The sequence below is a fragment of the Anomaloglossus baeobatrachus genome, chromosome 2 (assembly GCF_048569485.1).
Source record: "Anomaloglossus baeobatrachus isolate aAnoBae1 chromosome 2, aAnoBae1.hap1, whole genome shotgun sequence".
Classification (NCBI taxonomy): domain Eukaryota; kingdom Metazoa; phylum Chordata; class Amphibia; order Anura; family Aromobatidae; genus Anomaloglossus; species Anomaloglossus baeobatrachus.
Window position 1 is genome coordinate 428,472,297 of NC_134354.1, and position 18,474 is coordinate 428,490,770.

At 44.4% G+C, this 18,474-nt stretch overlaps 1 protein-coding gene across 1 annotated transcript in view; it reads left to right on the forward strand.

Moving 5' to 3' along the window:
* The window catches only part of LOC142289817 (uncharacterized), a 257,307-nt gene extending 256,618 nt beyond the window's left edge, over positions 1–689 (forward strand). Inside the window, exon 19 of the mRNA XM_075333745.1 lies at positions 596–689. Coding sequence (XP_075189860.1) covers positions 596–689 — 94 coding nt within the window. The remainder of the gene's footprint in view (positions 1–595) is intronic.
* Positions 690–18,474: the final 17,785 nt, after the last annotated feature.

Here is an 18,474-nt window from a genome sequence, read left to right on the forward strand (position 1 = left end):
TACTTAGTTTTCAGAAAGCCATTAATATACTGTCTTAAGTGTCGGTTGACCACTGGGAATTCGGATTTTCCATGCTAGACTGGAGCCAATTCAGATTGCTCACCCAGCTGATGGAAGAGATTCCGGTCATGGCAATGTACTGTATTTCCCATTTAAGCAGTTTGCAAATATTTTATGTAAAGTAGATAAAAGTGAGAGCCGCACTTTATTGTCTGATGTCCCTATAATTACTGAGCATCTGCTCTTGGAAGGAGAATGAACGGGATGGATCTGATTTTTCCTGTCAGTCCCTATCATTTTACCGAGACAGAAGCAGTGTCAGATGTGTGGCAGGTGCTCATACCTCCCACATCCATAGGGATTAATATGCATTTTAATAGGAAGATTGGCAGTATTAATTGCTTTGGCAGTAACAATCGTGTTCAATTACTGTATGTGTATGTCTGGCATAACTATGAAAAACTCCATTTCCTTTGGCAGTGTTGCGTGTTGACCTCTATACATGTTTGAAATAATATTAGATATTTGATGTATTGTATTATATGTGGTCTACTTTTGGGTGATACTCAATTTACTGATTGTCATTCTTTTCTAGGCACTACGTAAACAGTGGCATCCACAGTGCTCCACTCTTTCAAGGTTTTCTTAATGCTGTAAGTTTAATTATTATTATTTGTTATTTATATTAATAATTATTTATACAGTTATATTAATGACTTTATCAGCTTAGTAAACTGGAGTCTAAATGGAAACTGTCAGCACTCGTTTACATATAGAAGTAGTGGCATAGGTATGTAGACGCTTGTTCCCCATTAAAAATTATACTTTTTTTTTTTTATAGAGAGATCTACTGTTCTGGTCATAAGAAAATCTAGTGCAGATTAGGCTGAAAGTGCACTGGGGGGGTGTCAATATTTTTGGAAGAAGCCGTCCAATAAGTGGACAGGAAAATAATTATATCTTAACTTTTAAAGAATACCTATCAGTTTAATTTATATTTCATAAATCAATACTATGTAAGAAAATTAGCAACTTTTGTAATATATCTTATCAGATAAATCTGCTTCTTTCTTCTCCAGGACTGATTTTTCACTCTCAATTCATGGGTAAAATCTGTATTAGGCCTGTGCCACACATCCGTGCCTCCGGCACGTGTTTGTCATTTTTTACACGTACCGGCGGCACGGAGACACTTTAACCAATGCTACCCTATTGTAGCAGGCACACACACGTAAAACCACACGGAACGTGTGTCCGTGTGCGTTTGTACGTGTGTGCGATTTTCAAAGCGCTGACATGTCCGGTTTTTCGCCGGCAGCACGGGTGTCACACGGCCCGCACCCGCACCACACGGGTGTAGTGTGGATGCGGTCCCGTGTGACACGCGCCGGAGAAAACACACATGTCAGTTAAAAAAAAAAAAAACATTAACTCACCTTCTCCAGCCCTCCTGTCTCTGCCGCTGCTGCCTCTTGCTGCCGACCGCCGCTCATTATTCTCATTGAATATTCACTTCACTGCCTGGCAGCAGCAGCAGCGGGGAGTCGGGAGGGCTGGAGACCGAGGATCAGCACCACGGACAGCAGCGCGGACATCAGGAAGGACCAGGTGAGTATAATAATTACTGATTCTACGTGTGCTATCGCGGATAGCGCACGTAGAACACACGTGTCCCGCACGTACCAGAGACACGTACTTACCTGCACACAACACGCAGGGAAAATACGTGTCTCTCGGCACGTGCGTGAAATTCACGTGAGTGTGGCAGAGGCCTCAAGTGGACACAGATTTTCACATTTCAGAGATAGGAGATGGCAGTTGGTGCTTTTAAAATTCTATGGAGATGGGAGGAGCTAGAGTCAGACACAAGTTCTTCTGAAACGACAGGCCGCTTAAACATTGTGTTTTTACCTACGTTCACTGGTCTCATCGGGGCATCCTTCCGAACCCACCTCTCCCCCCGCAAAATGGGTTTCGGATGCATACACTGACAAGGTCATTGACTATAATGGAGCAGATGGAGTCAGCGTGTGCTCTGTCTGGCACCATTTTCGGACATATACGTTTTCTGCAGGCGGACACCTGAACATAGTGGATTACATTCGGTTATCCGCCTGCAGAAAATGTATATGCCCGAAAATGGTGCAAGACAGAGCACACGCTGACTCCGTCTGCTCCATTATAGTCAATGGCGCCGTCGGCGTATGCATCCGAAACATGTTTTGTAGGAAGGGAAAGGGGGGTTTGGGCGGATGCCCCGACGGGACCAGTGAACGTAGGTAAAAGCACAATGTGAAAGCGGCTTTACAGTTATCCATAGAACTTTATGAGCACCAACTGTCACTTTTTATCTTAGTAATGGGAAAGTTTGTATTGACTGAGGACAGATTTTACCCATAAATTGAGAATTTTGAGAATGAATGATCAGTCTAAGGAAAAAAAAAGCAGACTTCCCTAATAAGATATATTACAAAGTTTTTTTGTACATGTATTAGTTAATTACATTAAAAAAATGATTGTTACTGTTTAAGTTTCTAATTCTGAGGTGTGTTGTATGTAAGTGTTATTCTTTGTGACCGACCACTTGTATTTTTATTACAAGGTTTACTACATAATCACTTTCTTTTCTGCTTTATTCTTATCCATGGTATATTTTCATGTTAGATGTTCCCTTCCTATGAGACATAATATATATTTCTGATGTAGTATTTTATTTCATGTGGTTAAACAATAAAGCTATCTTCACACTATCGTCACATCCTTCCATCATGGGTTTGGATTCAGTCAGTACAGCATGCAGTGCTCTCCTCGCCATCCAAATGAGAGAAACGGGATGGATCTCCGATGTATTTCATTATAAGTCAATGGAATCCATCATCCACCAATTTAATATTAATTAATTTGAATTTACTGAATTGTGTTTTTAAGAAATACAAAAAAAAAATATACTAATTTTGAGATATATAATTTTCTCCTAGACACATGATAGTAAAATTACAGTAAAAATAAATGTGTTAATCGCAATTTAAAGGGGTTGTCCGCTTCCTTTTGTCAGTGCAGCTTTCCTCAAAACCTAACAAGCACTTCTGTCCATAAAATGGCTGCTGGTTGAGGAGTATGTAACCGGGTCAGTCCATCAGTCTCCTGCAATTGTAAAACATCTCACATGGGAAAGCTGCTTTTCAATTGGAAATGACTGATGAACTGGTCAGGTCAGATGTTCTTTTATCAACTGCCATTTTATGGACTGAAGTTGTGGTCTGCTTGTGAGGAAAGACTACATAGAAAGAAAGTGGCCAACCCCTTTAATTATATTTCATGACCAAATGTCTTCAGTCAGAATACTGTATATAAGAGCCCAGGCCGCTCTGTATAATTTAAAAAAGACCTTTATTATACTCACCTGTGGGGTGGTTGGGTCCAATGGGCTTTGCTGGTCTCGAGTCTGGTGCCTCCTCTACGTCATCCACACTGAGGCCTCCACTGAGGGCAGATCAAAGTATTGTAGTGCGCATGCGCAGTCTTTGACCTTTCTCCGCACCTGCACATTACAGTACTTTGTGCTGCCATCAGGAGTGCAATGGAGCCTCTGTGTGGCTGAGCAGGACAGGAGTACGGGGGTGAAAGGAAAAGAGGAGGTGTCGGACCGAGACCAGCGACGCCCATTGACCAGACCACTCTGCAGGTGAGTATAATAAAAGTTGGTTTTTACATCATACAGAGCGGCCTGGGCTCTTATATACAGTATTCTGGAATGCTGTATCGAAGGGCTGACTAGCGGTGGCCGCAGCTCATAAGGGAAAAACCTGGTGACAGGTTCTCTTTAATCTGAAAGGTATTCACATTCTCAAGTCTATCATATGGTACAAAATATTTTTGCTAACTGCCTTTTGTTTCTTAACCACGGGGAGTCATTCACTCTTAAAATGTGGAATTTTATGTAGATGTTATGTTTATATACGTAAGTGAGCATCTAAATGCTTTCTTTGTAGAAAATTCCTTGAAATTAGCCCAACATTAGATATGAGTTCTTTTTCTTTTTCCTCATTTTCACTTTTTTCCTGACACTGACTTAAATGGAGTCTGTCAGCAGTTTTTTGGTATGTAAGCTGAAGCCAGCATGCTGCAAGGGTTAACACAGAAAATTCAGAGCTGCCTGTCTTGTCACAGTCCGATCTGTTGTTTATTTACTACTAGATGTACTACCCGGCTTTGCACGGGTTAATAACAGTTGTTAACAAAATAGAATGTATTAAAAAAAATGTATTCTGCACACAAAAAACACAAAACAAATAGATAGAAATGTAATTATTAAAAGGCAAAAACTAAGCTAATAGAAGCATTTCACAACATATATTTCAACACCACAGATATTCCACACAGGTTTAACTAAATTGGCCAAGTAAGGTACTCCGTCTGTCTCTTTCCAGGTCTGTCTCTTTCCCCGTCTGTCTCTTTCCCCATCTGTCTCTTTCCCCGTCTGTCTCTTTCCCCGTCTGTCTCTTTCCCCGTCTGTCTCTTTCCCCGTCTGTCTATTTCCAGGTCTGTCTCTTTCCAGGTCTGTCTCTTTCCAGGTCTGTCTCTTTCCCCGTCTGTCTCTTTCCCCATCTGTCTCTTTCCCCGTCTGTCTCTTTCCCCGTCTGTCTCTTTCCCCGTCTGTCTATTTCCAGGTCTGTCTCTTTCCAGGTCTGTCTCTTTCCAGGTCTGTCTCTTTCCCCGTCTGTCTCTTTCCCCGTCTGTCTCTTTCCCCGTCTGTCTCTTTCCCCGTCTGTCTCTTTCACCGTCTGTCTCTTTCACCGTCTGTCTCTATCTTTCTGTCTCTCTGTCTGTCTCTCTGTCTGTCCCTCTGTCTGTCTCTCTCTATCCGTCTCCCCACCGACATCTTATTACCTCACATATAAGCTTCTTATACTATGAATGTCTTTTGTTCCTATAGCAACCAATCACAGCTCCTACTAATAACCTGTAGTTCCAGGCTCCATTTACTTTAATGGAGGCATGTTTTTTGTTGAGTAACTGTAAAGCGTGGGGTTAAATTTTCTTGTCAAAACATAGTACGACATTCCCTGGGTCACATGAGGTGTCTGTGCAAAGTTTCGTGATTGTAAATGCGACGGTGTGGATTCACTTTTCGTTTCACTTTTTCCCCATTATGTAGATAAGGGCAAAATTGATTGGTAAATTGGAACGCGCGGGGTTAAAATTTCGCCTCACAACATAGCCTATGACGCTCTCGGGGTCCAGACGTGTGAGTGTGCAAAATTTTGTGGCTGTAGCTGCGACGGTGCAGATGCCAATCCCGGAGATACATACATACATACACACATTCAGCTTAAGGCCCGTTTCACACGTCAGTTAAAAACACTGACGTTCTTCACTGACATGTAAAACACGCACATGTCCCTCCGTGTTCCGTGATTCACAGCACACGTGGGTTGTCCATGTGCAATCCTTGATCCGTGATCAGTGATTGCATATGGACATTACTCACCTGCCTTCACTACTGCTGTCCATGGTGCTGAACTCCTCAGCTCATCAGCGTCCGTCCACAGCTTTCAGCAGCTACTTCCTGGTCGGCAATTCCTGCTCTCATGAATATTCATGAGCCAGGCAGGAGCTGCCGAGAGCGGAGGCTGCAGAGCGAACCGCAGGCAAGGTAAGTTGAAAATATTTAATATGTCCGTGATTTTCTGGTACGTGTTTCATGGATCACACACGGATCACACCATAGTGTGGTCCATGGGTCATCAGTGATGCCAGAAAAAAACTGACTTGTGCAGAAACACGGCCACGGGTGTACGCTGCACGGAGACACGTTCAGTGAAAAATCACTGATGTGTGAGCAGACCCATTGATTATAATGGGTCTGCGTATGTCAGTGATTCTGGTACGTTTAAAAAAAAGCACATACGTACCAGAATCACTGACGTGTGAAGGGGGCCTTATATATTAGATGTTTGTTTAAGCAGCAAGACCCTTATGATTGCTCGAACTACAAAGTGATGTGCAGTCCAGCATGCCCCCTCCTCTGATTGACACCCCACAGTCAATGTACAATCTCTATTGAGAGCCTGGTCTATGCTGACAAACTCCCTTTAATTTGACATGTATAACCAGCTTTAGTGCCATAAAGATTAATAAAGATTAATCGGTGGTTGTATTGGGAAAAAAGAAGTTGCGACAATCTAAAAGTTTTTGATTGGACTTCTCACATTTTCTCTCTCAAAATGGATGATTTTATTACTCTAACCAGTTTTGCCACAACCCACAATAGACTCACCACTTGTGGCAAAACTCTTTAGAGATGCCAAATTATTTTTCACCCATGCATTATAACTTTTATGCAGTTGTTTTCTGTGAATATGCTACTTAAAGGGGTTGTCAGGTCTTAAGTTATAAGCCTGCAGTGACTCTATGTGACTTCAGACTTCTTAATCCTCACACTACGCGAATTGAGCAAGGCCAGATACAGTCTAGTCTGCATGTGACCACATGTATGCAAATCATCAAGTATAGTCTACATTTGCTCGGCACCAGAGAATCCTCGCAGAGCGCATAATGTGAGGATCACAAGTCTGCAGTCACTTAAGGACCCTTTACACACACTGCAACATTGCTAGCGATATTGCTGTAATGTCACCGGTTTTGTGACATAATAGCGACCTCCCCAGCGACATTGCAGTGTGTGACACGCATCAGCGACCTGGTCCCCGCTGTGAGATCGCTGATCACTACAAGTCGTTCATCACCATTCTTTGGTCCTTTGTTTCCCGCTGCACAGCATGTATCGGTGTGTTTGACACTGTTATAATGACATCGTTAGCGACCCAGCCCATAGGCGTGCTAGCGTTCCCTTTCCAGCGAGGTCGTTCTGCAGGTCCATATTGCTGCTGTGTCGTTGGCCAGATCTGCCTGTTTGACAGCTCACCAGTGACTGTTAGAGACTTTCCAGAGATCCTGGCCAGGTCGAGATCGCTGGTGGGATCGCTAGAAAGTCTCAGTGTGTAAAGGGGCCTATAGAGTGACTGCACACTTTGTAGCGACCGGACAACCCATTAAGTCTGTGACCCAATGCAGACTGGATTACATACTCCCCTTTCCCATTCCTCTCCCTTTTCTCTTCATGTTACTTTAATCTTAGCTTCCCTGATGTAATCCTAGAAAGGTATATATCTTTCTTTCCTCCCTTAAGCCCGCTTTACACGCTACAATAAATCTTACGATGTGTCGGCGGGGTCACGTCGTAAGTGACGCACATCCGGCATCGTAAGTATGATTGTAGCGTGTAAAACCTCCGTGCAATTGCGATTGAACGAAAATCCGTTCATCGCATGCACATCGTTCATTCCTCAAAAAATTAACGTGAGGTTGTGCAATGTTCCCGAGGCAGCACACATCGCAGTGTGTGACACCCCAGGAACATTGAACGACAGCTTACCTCCGTTCGCGGCTCCCGCCGACAATGCGGAAGGAAGGAGGTGGGCGGGATGTTTACGTCCCGCTCATCTCCGCCCCTCCGCTTCTATTGGTCGGCTGCCGCGTGACATCGATGTGACGCCGAACGTCCCTCCCACTCCAGGAAGTGGACGTTCGCCGCCCACATCGAGGTCGTATGGTGGGTAAGTACGTGTGACAGAGGTGAATCGTCTGTGCAGCACATTCAACAAACTGAACGTGCCACACATACGATGGGGGCGTTGCAAATCGCATACGATATTGTATGCGAAATTGCAACGTGTAAAGCAGGCTTTAATGTGTCAAGTCATGGAAACTCTGGTTGGACTGTGTTGTTTTCAGCATTGACTACATTTCTATGTTTTATCTTCACTCAGGAGATGCTGTTATTGATGTAACTTGACAATGCCTCCAAAACAACAACCTGACTATTGACTGCACAACACTGACTCCTTGGGGCTGCCTTTACCTTGAAATGATTTAAAGAGCTAATGATGTCTGCCCATAGAGATATTGAATACACTTTTCTCCCATGTGTACCCCCTACTAGAATGTTTCTTACTTTGTATTGTTTTTGTACTCCCTGTTCTCTTTTTTATACTGTACTTGTACCTGGGCATTGTAATTAAGAAAAAAGTTATCATAAATGTCACTTATTAAGGTATCATTAGAATAATTTTGATGGACAAGTGTTTACAGTATTCTTAAAGTAAGAAACGTAATATCTCAAACAGTTCAGCAGTTTAAATGATAAAAAGTAATCTTGTAATCTCATTACCCTTTTCATATCTCCCATTCACATGTAATAGGATTATCGTGTCATGTCAGATAGCTATAAATTGTTTATGAAGCAACATATTCTTTTTTTTTCTTTTTCGCTCGCTTATCCTTGGGATGAGCTCTTATACTATAAGGCTGTTAGACTGGCACAGTGTGAAATATATATACATTACAACAGGCTGCTTTACAGATTGTGTTTTAGTATAATTTGCAATGAAGCTGTTGAGGAAATTAATTATCTTGTCTATTTCTCAACTGCGGAGAGCAATAGACGCTCAGAATGTCACATAAATATGGAAGATGAGAATCTCATTTAATGATTGTGACTTGGTAATTACCACTAGTGGAAGTAATGTGGTTATATTTATCTCAAATCCTTTTATTATAACGGAGAAGTTAAAATGTGTCATTATATTACTATTCTAGCACTGCCATTAACTGTATGTAACAACTTTTGCATGGGCATCACTTGTCTTTATTGTTGCCCTCTAGGATGGTAAACATAAATATCATTCTTACAGGGTGAAAACCGGATTCGTAGCAGCTGAAAATTCATACGTCTGTCTGGGTATAATGTAAATAGAAGTGTCCTACTTCGGCGAATTTATTAATCTAATTATTTGCATTTACTGTCACTTTTACTTACAGAACAGTCTTTTCTTTTCAAGTGAAATATAAACAAGAAAAACGTCTATAAATATAGCATAGATAAATGACAATTCAAAGTCAACATTTAGTAATTCTGGAATAGAAGAACATAGGTATATGTATAATTATGACATAAAGGGAAAGATATGCGACCTAACACATAACAACTAGTGAATGGTAGGGTTGTCTTTAGGAGCCAATCACATCACTAATTTCATTGCGCTAGATAACAATTAGTCTGATCCTCCCAGGGCCAGAGCTGTAGAACTTCCAGAATTTGGAAAGGACAGCAATAAATGAGAAAATTGAGGATGAGGGTCTGCGCTAAATAACAATGCACATTTATAAGCCATTATGGAAAATCGAAAAGGCACTGTACACAGTAACGGCTGCTACCCTGTTTTTCCAAAAATAAACCCTCCCCCAAAAATTAGCCTTAGCTTTATTTTTAGCTATTTTTGGAGTAGCTATAAATATATGCCCTACTCTAAAACTAAGCCCTAGTTATCCAGCGCTTCCAGGTTGTGTCACGTGAGGCTAGGTAATATCACTAACATCATGGAAGCATAACCTAATGCTAGAGGCACTGGAATAGGCATAATGTAGCTCCCAAATCGTCCTGCTGCTTCCTGCCATTATGGCAGGGTAAATTCTGCTCACCTGCTCCCAAGTGCTGCCTCCTCAGTCTTGTCACCTGGTTCCTGCCTCATTGCCACTACTGCACTATGATGTTTGCTTGGTTGCCGCTCCCAAGTCCCACCTCCCGAATGCTACCTCTTAGGTCTTGCCTCCCGGTTGCTACTGCGCTATGGTGTGGGCTAGTTCTGCCCCCTCTCAGCAGCATAGAGAAGAAGAATGCCACTGCCACACAAAGTGTTTTGAGAATGCCAGTAAGTGTTACCATAAGAGACACAGAAAATGCACCAGCAATTGTGAATGTAAAGGGGGCTTTACATGCAGCGACATCGCTAGCGAAGTCGCTGGGAAAGCACCCGCCCCCAACGGTTGTGCGTCACGGAAAAATCGCTGCCCGTGGCGCACAACATCGTTAGGACTCATCACACGGGACTTACCTGCCTAGCGACGTCACTCTGGCCTGCAAACTGCCTCCTTTCTAAGGAGGCGGTTCGTTCGGCGTCACAGCAGCGTCACTAAGCGGCCGCCCAATAGAAGTGGAGGGGCAGAGATGAGCGGGCATAACATGCCGCCCACCTCCTTCCTTCCTCATTGTGGGCGACCGCAGGTACGGTGATGTTCGTTGTTCCTGCGGTGTCACACGTAGCGATGGGTGCTGCCGCAGGAACGGCGAACAACCAGTGTCTTGCAACATCAACGATTTTATGAAAATAAACGACGTGTCAACGATCAACGATAAGGTGAGTATTTTTGATCGTTAACACTCGCTTGGAGCTGTTACACACAACGATGTCGCTAATGACGCCGGATGTGCATCACGGAATCCGTGACCCCGGCGATATATTGTTAGATACGTCGTTGCGTGTAACGGGGCTTTTAGTTACAGTTAAGGTTACTAATCCTAAAGCTGATCACACACCTTCAAGTTAAATTGAAGCATAAATGTGTGATCATTATTCATGGAAAAAAATAAGCCCTCCCTCAAAAATAAGCCTTAACCCTTTTTTTGGAAACGAAAATAATATAAGAACCTTATATCTTAAATAAGATATAAGAAATCTTATTTTTGGAAAAACACATCTTTGGGTTTCCCGCATTTATTAAAAACGTGATATTTTTACTGATTTAAACTAGATACTGACCTAATGTTTTCATGTTTAATTTTCAGTGTAGTATTATTATTATTATTATTATAGTTTTTTTAATTTTAGGTATATAATTAACAAGGTTGCCCAGGACTACTTTATTTTTATTTTTTTACTGTTGGCCTAAGAACTATCTGCCTGTTTTAGCCAGCATCGGCTTAGAGCAGTCACAGACCGGTATTGTTGGCAGTTCTGCTATTTCACGTCAACAGAGCAGCTCTTCTTCTTCCAGGTTGCTCTGTCAATGTGGTCACTGCAGACATCATGCTGATTGGCAGCCTACTCCTGGTATTTGGGCAGCTGGAAGTCGGCTGTCAATCAGCATGTCATTGATAGAGACGCCCCACCAACAGAGCAGAGTGAAAAAGAATCTGCTGATCTGTCGAAGTAACATCATCAGAAGCTACAAAATTTCTGGCAGTGTGTGTTATTTCTCTGGGCTGACAGAGATTTGATTTGTTAGAACAGGCAGGTTGTTAACAACTACCTGCCTGTTAGTTCTTAGGCTTATAGAAAAGAAAAAAAATAGTCCTGGATGACCCCTTTAAGGGGTTGGTCATTTTGCCTAAGCTACTGTGAATACGGTGTTTCCCTGAAAATAAGTCAGGGTTTTATATTATTTTTGGTTCCAAAAGATTTGCCAGGGTTTATTTTTGAAGGATATCTTATATTTTGTATTGTTGTCAATGATTGAGTCACCTGTTAATGAAAAATTAATATATCCTTGCCTTGCCCATAATCCTGCCCACCAATCTGCCGGCATCAGTGATTGGAACTGGTGTTAATTAAAAAATGAATATTCACTCCCTTCCCCCACCCATATTCTCACCCACCCCTCTGCAGGTGTCAGTGATTGGAACTTGTGTTAATGAAAAAATGAATAAACTGTGTTCTATAGGCCAGTTTTCTAGGAATGCTCTACCGCCTGTGGAGGAAGGCAAAAAGATGAGCTGTGCCTATCACTTTTTGCTAGTGGTGGATCAAGCCTCTAGATTTATTTTAGGGGTTTAACAGGCTATTGTAATTCTGCCAGTTTTGATAAAGAGATGACTACTGAGTAGTTATGCGTGGAACTGGACTGTAAAAGTTCGGATCTCCACAGGTTCACAAGTACCCATGCACCGACCCTGGACTGGAGTTCTCAGGGAACTCCGGGTACCTATCCGGATCCAGCAACTGAGATAATTAAAATAAAAAGAAAGAAAATAGGGAAAAGCAGGCGCGTTATATTTACCAGTCTCCCGGCTATAACACAACTTCCGGGGTTGCGCATACTACTTCTGTGGCCGCTCATTATCCTTCATACATATGCACTGCTTCCCCCGCCCACTGGCAGTCCTGGCTTCTGTGATTGGTTGCAGTCAGACCACGCCCCGACTCTGTCTGACAGTGTGTCTGACTGCTTTCAATCAGAGACTGTGTGTGTGTGTGTGTGTGTGTGTGTCTGTGTGTGTGTGTGTGCGCGCGTCCTTAGGCTGTAAAAATAAATAAAAATTTGGCATAGGGACCACCATATTTTGATACCCAACCATGATAAAGCCCCCAGCCCTGTGCTTATCTTGGCTGTATATCAAAATAAAAGGGACCCATGCTGCTTTTTTTTTTTAAATTAAATTAATATTTTAAAAAAACAGTGTGTGTTTCCCCCCCAATTTTGATACCCAGCCATAAAAAAGCTGAGGGCTTTAAGTTTTTTTGGAGTTCCCAGCTTTTAGGACACCTGGAGGTTATGAACTCTGGTAAGAGATAACAGCTTCCAGATGCCCCAGCAGCTGGGAACTAAAGAAGCGTTAAAGGCTTTCTTATAAGGCTCTCTTAAGGTTTCCGGGTTTTACAGCTGCCTGGAGACCCAGTGGCTGTGAGCTCCGGTACTTTAGGTTATCAGAACGCAAAGCCACCAGGTCTTTTTGGCATCTGTCAACCCAGTAATTTTAAGGGAACCTTTAAGAGTTTTTAACGTTTCTTGAATTCCCAGATGCTGGGAAATCTGGAGGCTGTGAACTGTGACCATAGTTCACAACTTCCAGGTGTCCCAACAGCTGAGAACTTCAAGAAACTTAAAGGCTCTCTTAAAGGCTCCCTTAAAGTTACTGGATTGACAGCTGCCACAAAACCCAGTGGATGTGAGCTCAGATAACCTAAAGGTTACTGGAGCATAAAGCGACCAGGTCTCTCGGCAGCTGTGAGGCCTAGAAACATTTAATAGAGTCTTTAAGTTATTCAGCCTTGCAGGTATTTGGTGTATAAATTCCAGCTCCGAATCTTCATCTCCTGGCAGAAGAAAAAAAAAACGTGGTTTCTGTGTGATTTTCTGCCAGGTGATGCAAGTGTGGGGCTGAAATGTCTGCACCAGATTTCTGTACCAAATTTGCATTTCCTGGCAGAAAACCACACCAAAACCATGTCAAAACCACTATTTTTGTGTGGTTTTCTGCCAGGAGATGCTATTTATGCTGGAATTCATACACCAAACTCATTTAACTCAATGAGTTCACCTGAGGTGAGGTCACTACGTTAAATGAGTTCACCTGAGGTGAGTTTACCTGCAGTCACAAGTGGGGTATCATGGGAACCTCCAGCTGTGACCGCAGGTAAACTCAGTGATGTCACTACTCTCAGCTGTGGCTCAGTCAGTGTCTACCTAAAGCTGCAGCAGGCTTTCAAAACCACTATTTTTGTGTGGTTTTCTGCCAGGAGATGCTATTTATGCTGGAATTCATACACCAAACTCATTTAACTCAATGAGTTCACCTGAGGTGAGGTCACTACGTTCAATGAGTTCACCTGAGGTGAGCTTACCTGCAGTCACAAGTGGGGTATTATGGGAACCTCCAGCTGTGACCGCAGGTAAACTCAGTGATGTCACTACTCACAGCTGTGGCTCAGTCAGTGTCTACCTAAAGCTGCAGCAGGCTGTCATGTTCTCTAATGTGCCTGCACGCTGCGACTTCAGTATGTAGCAGAACTGGGAGCGTTGTTGAACATCGTGGTGTGGATTACTTTGGACCTGGGTGTTTTGGAGAAAGAGGATGGGGATTTTGTTTATTAAATTTGTGTTTTTGTGTTTTTATTTATTTTTACTTACAGAATTAGTGATTGAGAGTCTCAAATACCCCTTCCCATTACTAATCCAGGGTTTAGTGTCAGCTGTGATTTTTGACAAATCACAGCTGTCATTAAAGCCTGCTTTACACACTTCAATAGATCTTTCAATCCGTCGTCGGGGTCAAGTTGTAAGTGACGCACATCCGGCATCGTTCATGATGTATTTGCGTGTGAAACCTACATGCGATCGATATTGAACGAAAATACGGTGATCGCATACACGTCGTTTATTCCTCATACATTGGACGTTTGGTAGTACGAAACTAGTGAATTGTAACGTGTGACATCCCTCATACGATTTCGGTGTCTGATGCTATGTGCGCAGGTGTGCGCTCTGCACCGCAGCTTAACAAAGGTCTGCTTCAGAGCGCAGCTGAAAAGCTGCGTTCTGAAGCGCCTCACAATGTCTGTCATGCACTAATCTCTGTCAGTCCGTCACTATCTCTGTCCCTCACTCTCTGTCCATGTCAGTCTATCCCCCTCTCTCATATACTCACCGATCCCCGATCCCCGGCGCTGCACGGCATTCACACTGCTGCGGCGGCTTTTACTGTTTTGAAAAAGCCGGCCGCCCATTAAACAATCTCCTATTCCCTGCTTTCCCCGCCCACCGGCGCCTATGATTGGTTACAGTGAGACACGCCCCCACGCTGAGTGACAGGTGTCACACTGCACCCAATCACAGCAGCCGGTGGGCGTGTCTATACTGTGTAGTGAAATAAATAATTAAATAATTAAAAAAACCGGCGTGCGGTCCCCCCTAATTTTAAAACCAGCCAGATAAAGCCATACGGCTGAAGGCTGGTATTCTCAGGATGGGGAGCTCCACGTTATGGGGAGCCCCCCACCCTAACAATATCAGCCAACAGCCGCCCAGAATTGCCGCATACATTAGATGCGACAGTTCTGGGACTGTACCCGGCTCTTCCCGATTTGCCCTGGTGCGTTGGCAAATCGGGGTAATAAGGAGTTATTGGCAGCCCATAGCTGCCAATAAGTCCTAGATTAATCATGTTAAGCGTCTATGAGACACCTTCCATGATTAATCTGTAAATTACAGTAAATAAACACACACGCCCGAAAAAATCCTTTATTAGAAATAAAACACAAACACATTCCCTGGTTCACCACTTTAATCAGCCCCAAAAAGCCCTCCATGTCCGGCGTACTCCACAGTCCTCCAGTGTCGCATCCAGCGCTGCTGCATGGAGGTGACCGGAGCTGCAGCAGACACAGCCGCTCCGGTCACCTCCATACAGCAAATGAAGATAGCCGTGCGATCAGCTGAGCTGTCACTGAGGTTACCCGCTGTCACTGGATCCAGCGGTGGATGCAGCGGTGGCCGCGGGTAACCTCAGTGACAGCTCAGCTGATCGCGCTACTCACCTCAGTTGCTGACTGGAGCTGACCGGAGCGGCGGTGAGTAGCGCGATCAGCTGATCTGTCAGTGAGGTTACCCGCGGCCACCGCTGCATCCACCGCTGGATCCAGTGACAGCGGGTAACCTCACTGACAGCTCAGCCGATAGCGCGGCTGTCTTCATTAGCTGCGTGGAGGTGACCGGAGCGGCTGTGTCTGCTGCAGCTCCGGTCACCTCCATGCAGCAGCGCTGGATGCGACGCTGGACCATCCTGGAGTACGCCGGACAAGGAGGGCTTTTTGGGGCTGATTAAAGTGGTGAACCAGGGAATGTGTTTGTGTTTTATTTCTAATAAAGGATTTTTCGGGCGTGTGTGTGTTTATTTACTGTAATTTACAGATTAATCATGGAGGGTGTCTCATAGCCGCCTGACATGATTAATCTAGGACTTATTGGCAGCTATGGGCTGCCAATAACTCCTTATTACCCCGATTTGCCAACGCACCAGGGCAAATCGGGAAGAGCCGGGTACAGCCCCAGAACTGTCGCATCTAATGTATGCGGCAATTCTGGGCGGCTGTTGGCTGATATTGTTAGGGTGGGGGGCTCCCCATAACGTGGAGCTCCCCATCCTGAGAATACCAGCCTTCAGCCGTATGGCTGTATCTGGCTGGTTTTAAAATTAGGGGGGACGGCACGCCGTTTTTTTTAATTATTTAATTATTTATTTCACTACACAGTATAGACACGCCCACCGGCTGCTGTGATTGGGTACAGTGTGACACCTGTCACTCAGCGTGGGGGCATGTCTCACTGTAACCAATCATAGGCGCCGGTGGGCGGGGAAAGCAGGGAATACGAGATTGTTTAATGGGCGGCCGGCTTTTTCAAAACAGTAAAAGCCGCCGGAGCAGTGTGAATGCCGTGCAGCGCCGGGGATCGGGGATCGGTGAGTATGAGAGAGGGCTGCTAACTTCAGTCACTCAGGAGTTTAGTGGTCACCGGTGAGTCTTCACAGGTGACCGCTAATCAGGACGCGACACAGACAGAGCCGCAGCATGACAATGAAGTCGGGTGAAGTTCACCCGAGTTCATTCTGACAGTGCGGCTCTGCCTGTGTCTGCTGTCAACTACCATTCAGCTCTGCTACATGGCTGTCTGTGTCTGCTGTCAGCGGCCATTCAGCTCTGCTACATGGCTGTCTGTGTCTGCTGTCAGCGGCCATGTAGCAGAGCTGAATGGCAGATGACATAGTAAAAACACATCCCTACACATTACACACGCTTGGCAAGACAATAAATAAAAAAAAAAAGGTGCACAATGCCTACGTCACAGAACACATGATCTAAAGGATCGCACACAAAATTGACCAATTTAACATAGGCTACTAACGCACGTGTGACAGCAAATTAACGACCTACGTGCAATCTCATTCAATCGCATATGCGACCTGGGCGTGTCACATCGCATACGAGATCGCATACCTAATTGTAAGGTGTAAAGCTGGCTTTACTCTTTATACTACCTCAATTGCCACTGCACCAGCCAGGGCTGTGGAGACGGAGTCGTGGAGTCGGAGTTGGTGTTCATTTTGGTGGAGTCGGAGTCAGTATAAAATGGACCGATTCCGACTCCTAAAATATATAATAAATTGGGTACAGTATTTCAATGCAGAATGTGCTGAATATTTTTTCATAGGAATGTGGGAAAGTTATGAAATGTCGTATAAATGGCTGTTCTATTCATGATCTAAGGCTACATTCACACGCAGCGTTTTTGCTGCGTTTTTTGAGGATACGTTTTTCAGCTGCAAAAGCAGATCAGCTTGTTAAAAAACTGCATCACCTAAAAGGTTTTGAGCTCATAGATAATGTTTTCAAATTTATGGCGAACCCTCAGGTAACCCTAAATGAAGGTCAATGGACACTGGTGGCTGAATTGAAGGAATAGAAAAATTCAACAGTTCATCAAACTGACTGTATATGAGGCAATTCCTTTATACCCGGAAATTGTTAGAGATGTTGCCCATGTGGTTACGGCTTTGCCTCCAACCCAAGATAGTGTAGAGAGGTTGTTCTCTAGCCTTAAAATTATTAGGTCAGATTTGAGGTCAACTATGAAGGAGGATCTGATGGAGGCAATTCTATTTCTTAGAACAAATTCACAGACTGCACAAATGTTATTTAGTAAGTTTTTGTTGAAAACTGATTTTTGCCACTTAAATAGTTTATTACATAGTGTTTTTTATATATATATATATATATATATATATATATATATATATATATTGTGAGGTAGCACGGTCGGCTGCGCAGCAGAAGACACGGGATCCAGGCATTAAGGTTCACAGCATACGGTTTTAATGTCCAAACCAAAGTCCACAACAATATACATGTGCCTCTCCAGCAGAGAGCTCAGGGAGTTCTGTTCACTCCCCCACACCCGGCACACCTGCCCTCGTTCCTGTTTCCATTTAACCCTTCCTTCAGCCTGAAACAGCATTAACCCTGGAGTGGATCTACTTTCTATCATGGAGTGAGCACAACCGGGGCGAGACATACCGGCCGTCATAGATAACCCCGGTCACAGTCTCACATACCCCCCCCCCCTCAGTTCAAGCGAGCGGGGTTGAACTCCAGCCATCAAACACGGGCCGCGGGACAAGGCATCGGCGTTGCCCTGCAACCTACCGGCCCGGTGTGCACCCGTAAACCGGAAGTTCTGCAGAGAAAGGAACCACCGGGTAACCCGGGCATTCCGTTCCTTGACGGACCTCATCCAGACCAGTGGAGAGTGATCCGTCACCAAGCGAAACTGCCGTCCCAGCAGGTAATAGCGTAGGGACTCCAAGGCCCACTTGATCGCCAGGCACTCCTTCTCCACTACGCTATAATTCCGCTCGGGAGGGGTGAGCTTCCTACTTAAGAAGGTGACGGGGTGTTCCTCCCCCTGAACCACCTGAGACAGCACTGCCCCCAGGCCGACCTCTGAGGCATCAGTCTGTACTATGAACTCCTTCCGGAAATCAGGGTGCACAAGAACGGGCTGTCCGCACAGGACCCCCTTCAGGGCCCGGAAGGAGTCCTCGGCCTGCGGAGTCCAGCGCACCATGACGGACTTCTTGCCTTTGAGAAGGTCCGTCAAGGGGGCTGATAGTCCCGCAAAATCCTTTACAAACCTCCTGTAGTACCCCACGATACCCAGGAAGGCCCTAACCTGCTTCGTGGTCAGGGGTCTAGGCCACTTCTGGATCGCCTCAACCTTGTTAATTTGGGGCTTAATCACTCCTTGGCCTATTACGTAGCCCAAGTAGCGGGCTTCCGTGAGTCCCAACGCACATTTCTT